This window comes from Nanorana parkeri, unplaced genomic scaffold (assembly GCF_000935625.1).
Source record: "Nanorana parkeri isolate BGI_ZX_2015 unplaced genomic scaffold, ASM93562v1 scaffold2389, whole genome shotgun sequence".
In the NCBI taxonomy this organism is placed as follows: Eukaryota; Metazoa; Chordata; class Amphibia; order Anura; family Dicroglossidae; genus Nanorana; species Nanorana parkeri.
The window spans coordinates 145,905-149,728 of NW_017308657.1; the positions used below are offsets into that span (position 1 = coordinate 145,905).

Here is a 3,824-nt window from a genome sequence, read left to right on the forward strand (position 1 = left end):
CATGAATAATAATAATAATAATAATAATAATAATCATAATTACCCTCAGATTTATATTTATTTCTGTGTCTCTGTTGCAGATATTCCCACTCTTTCTGTCTGGTAAAACACCATCAGTAGGAGAGTAAGTGAGATTTGGCAGAAAATACATTTTAAATGTACACCACGGCTATTTATGCTCATTGCATAAATACAACTTACTTCAGAGCAGGGTTTTCAGTAAGGGCAGAGGGTATCTCAACCAAGCTTTCACCACTGACAACCAGCAATTTCAATTTAGCGATGTTGGTCAATGTGAATGGCAGGTAGACTATATTATTTTTCTGCAGTAGTAAAGTCTCCAGCTCTTCTAATCTGTGAAGAAATAAAATGAATCACCATATTTAAAAATGATTGCATAAAATCTAAGATTTGTTAAATCAGGTAATAAAAAAAAAAGTACTTAAAATTGACCAATATTTATTCAAATATGCACTCAAATCAGAATGTAAGTAGGCTGTCTGAACATCTCCTCTTTACCTTCTAGAGCGCTTCAAAAGCCCCCCAAACCTGGGGCACTTTAATATGCAAATAACAGCTTTGACTAGAAGTCTAAACTTGCCTCTGCCTAAGTGTTCTTCCAAGTCTTGCACAGGACACAGTAGTGATGTACGAGTGGACAGATGGAACCACAACATGCATGGGGGGGTTAAAGCATCTAACACATGCAGAAGTGTGTTCAGTAATAAAAAGCTTCAAATACTTCAGCCACAGCAAATATCAGAGGCACTGCCTGTTTGAAAGCTATTTAGCATTTTATTTTCTTACCATGTTTTGATAGCGACAGTGTCACTTTATTCAGTAGATATCAGTTTTAGAAAATTATAGCTAGCTGTAGACTAAACTGAAAAAATAATGCCATTGAATTACAATATATAAAAATATTGTTCTCTTTAAATAATAGCTGTTTTTTTCTGGTCAGTCTGCATGTAAATAAGCTGCTCCAAAATAAACAAGAACTTCTCAGCAAATGTCAATGCCAGTTGTTTTCCATGCAGCTTGTATGCATACATTAAATAAATAAAAACACAATATTCACTCCAAAAATAACCTTAATAGCTTGAAACCTTCAGTTCTCCATCCATGAATTTGTTATGGTATTTCACTATATTGCTATGTTATCACTCACAGTCCACCAAAGATATTACAGTCCTGTTATTGTTACCAATGGGTTTAAAGACAAAAAAAATACAACAAAAGCATTTACCTATCTATGTCTTCTGGGAGATCCTTTAAGTTATTACTGCTGATGTCCAACCACTGCAAATTTGACATCCGTAAGACACAAATTGGAACAGAGGAGAATTTGTTTGCTGACACATCAACATAAGTGACCTTTTTCAAATTACTCAGCTGGAAAAGAAACAAAAAAGAGGAATTCATGACAATGGAGATTGCAAAAATTCCTCCATCTGCCCAAGACACAGAAATTGTATTTAAAGAAAAACTATAATAATATTGGGTCAATTGTATTTGTTTTTGAATTTATATTTTTTTAACTAATTAAGACTCATAAATGAAACAGAGTGTATATTTAGCTATTTTAAACTGACATTTCAGTTGAACTTTAAAGCGTATCTAAACCTACAAATGAATTTGTAGCGTAGGACAGAATATGTAGCATAGAGCTTTTCTCCTTTGTTATGCAAAGAATATCCTTTTTCTCAAAAGGCTTTGCTTTGGATGAGGCTGAGCACATGTGAAGGCCCGAACACTGTAGTGCATAATGCATACATATAGTGTGGAACAGTTATATTTATTTCTGCATACCTGGCTGTATATTAAATTTTGTAATGTATAATATACAGATATACTTTCTTTTTTTTCACTACCTGGCCCACTTTGGCACAAATTATGTAATTGTGCCCAAGCATTTTATCCTGGGAAGGTTACATCAGCAGAGCATTGCTGGGAAATCTAATCTGCAATCTCATGAGGTCTAATCATATCTCAGGGAAAGGCATTTTTCTCCCCTGAGATTATGTGCATAGTCACATGTCCTAGTCACATGTTCCAGAGTTTCCAGAAGTAAAGGGAGACCTAGTAACCTGCCCTTAGTTAAGAGAAATAAGGTATGTAAAAAATAAAATGCTGGCAATTATCTAGAAGTATGCGTAGATTGTCATTACTAAACATTTAAATAGGTTCCTTTGTTGTTATTTTGAAGAAATGGGTAAAGTTGCTCTTTAACATAACTTATAACAAAAATAATTTTTTGGAATGACTGTTAGCTATGATCAAAACATCTAACCATCTTATCGTTAGCTGAATATTACACTACATTATTAACGAATCTTTCTTAAAAGGCTAAGTTTACCTTGTGCAAAAATTAAAGAAATGCCTATTTAATGAATGTGTTATATAAATATGTTGTTATGCATGTTGTTTAAAGTCTAAGTTTACCTTGTGCAAAAATTCAAGAAATGCTTAAATAACAATATAAAAGAAATACAGGTGAAACTCGAATAATTAGAATATTGTGCAAAAGTAATTGCAGTAAGTGCTGCAAAAGGGGCCCAAACCAAGTACTGAGTACATATGCATGCTTGTACTTTTCAGAGGTCCGATATTGTTCTATGTACAATCCTTGTTTTATTGATTGCTTGTAATATTCTAATTTTTTGAGGTTGTGGATTTGGGGTTCTTGGGGTTTTCATGAGCTGTAAGCCATAATCATCACAATTATGACAAATCACGGCTTGAACTATCTTGCTTTGCATGTAATGAGTCTATCTCATATATTAGTTTCACCTTTTAAGTTGCAGTAGTGAAATAAATTAACTTTGCACGATATTCTAATTATTCGAGTTTCACCTGTATGCATTTTTTTTCATTTTTGCATTCCATCCTGGAAAGCATTGCAACTGTGATCACTCGATCACAGCTGCAAACCTCAGGCTATTGCACATTCTCTCCCAGGCAGAGCTCTGTATTGGGGTACAGAGTTTCTGTTAGGCGAGATGAGAAAGGACTGCTGGACTTCAAACCCCTCATAAAGTGTCCAGCCATTCTCCCTCTGGTTAAATGTGGGAATATGGACAGCTCTAACCAGAGGGAGGATGACTGGACACTGTATGAGGGATTTAATGCAGTTTGAAGTGCAGCTGTCCTTCCCCATTTCTCCTAGCTGAAAGTCTGTCCCTCAGTTAGGAGCTCTGCTTGGGAGAGAATGTGCAGAAGCCTGAGCTTTGCAGCTGTGATCGAGTCATTGTGGTTGCAATGTTTTCCAGGCTTGAATGCAAAAATTAAAGACATTTATTTTTTTATATTATAAAATACGTATTTATTTAATTTTTGCAAAAAGTGAACTTAACTTTTAAACAACATGTGTCACCAGCCTAAAAAGCTATTTCCCAGAATCTATTTAAACAGTTTTAGTATTTTAAGAAATTGTTAAAGCAAAACTCTGTGTAAATAGGTCAATTGAAAGTTTAAATACTATTTTAACCTGAATAAAGTTATGAATGGAATTAGCCTCCAACCTAAAATATGGATTTATAATGGAAATGAAACATTAAGATATCCCTTTGTTTTAAAAGGGTTCTGTTGTGCTTCACAATGGTTTCTTTAAAGTGTTATTTTATTATTAACATTTCCATTTTTTTTCTTTATGCTTTCTTCATATGCTCATTTTCTAATAGACTCCCCCCCCACCCTGTGATGGTGTCTCCATCAGCTAGCCTACGTGCTCACACCCAGCTGTGGCTGCACCTAGCTGTGTGTGTCCAAAGACACACACATCGTGCAACAAGTGACACCCCCCCCCCCCCCCCCCCCCCCCCCCC

At 35.0% G+C, this 3,824-nt stretch overlaps 1 protein-coding gene across 1 annotated transcript in view; it reads right to left on the minus strand.

Annotated features, from left to right (window-relative positions):
- Nucleotides 1-3,824, minus strand: part of LOC108801573 (leucine-rich repeat-containing protein 2-like) — a 14,715-nt gene that overhangs the window by 9,311 nt on the left and 1,580 nt on the right. The window contains exons 2-3 of the mRNA XM_018573463.1: nucleotides 1,247-1,392; nucleotides 202-354 (exon numbers count right to left, since the gene is read on the minus strand). Of these exons, the coding sequence (XP_018428965.1) occupies nucleotides 202-354; nucleotides 1,247-1,392 (299 nt within the window). The remainder of the gene's footprint in view (nucleotides 1-201; nucleotides 355-1,246; nucleotides 1,393-3,824) is intronic.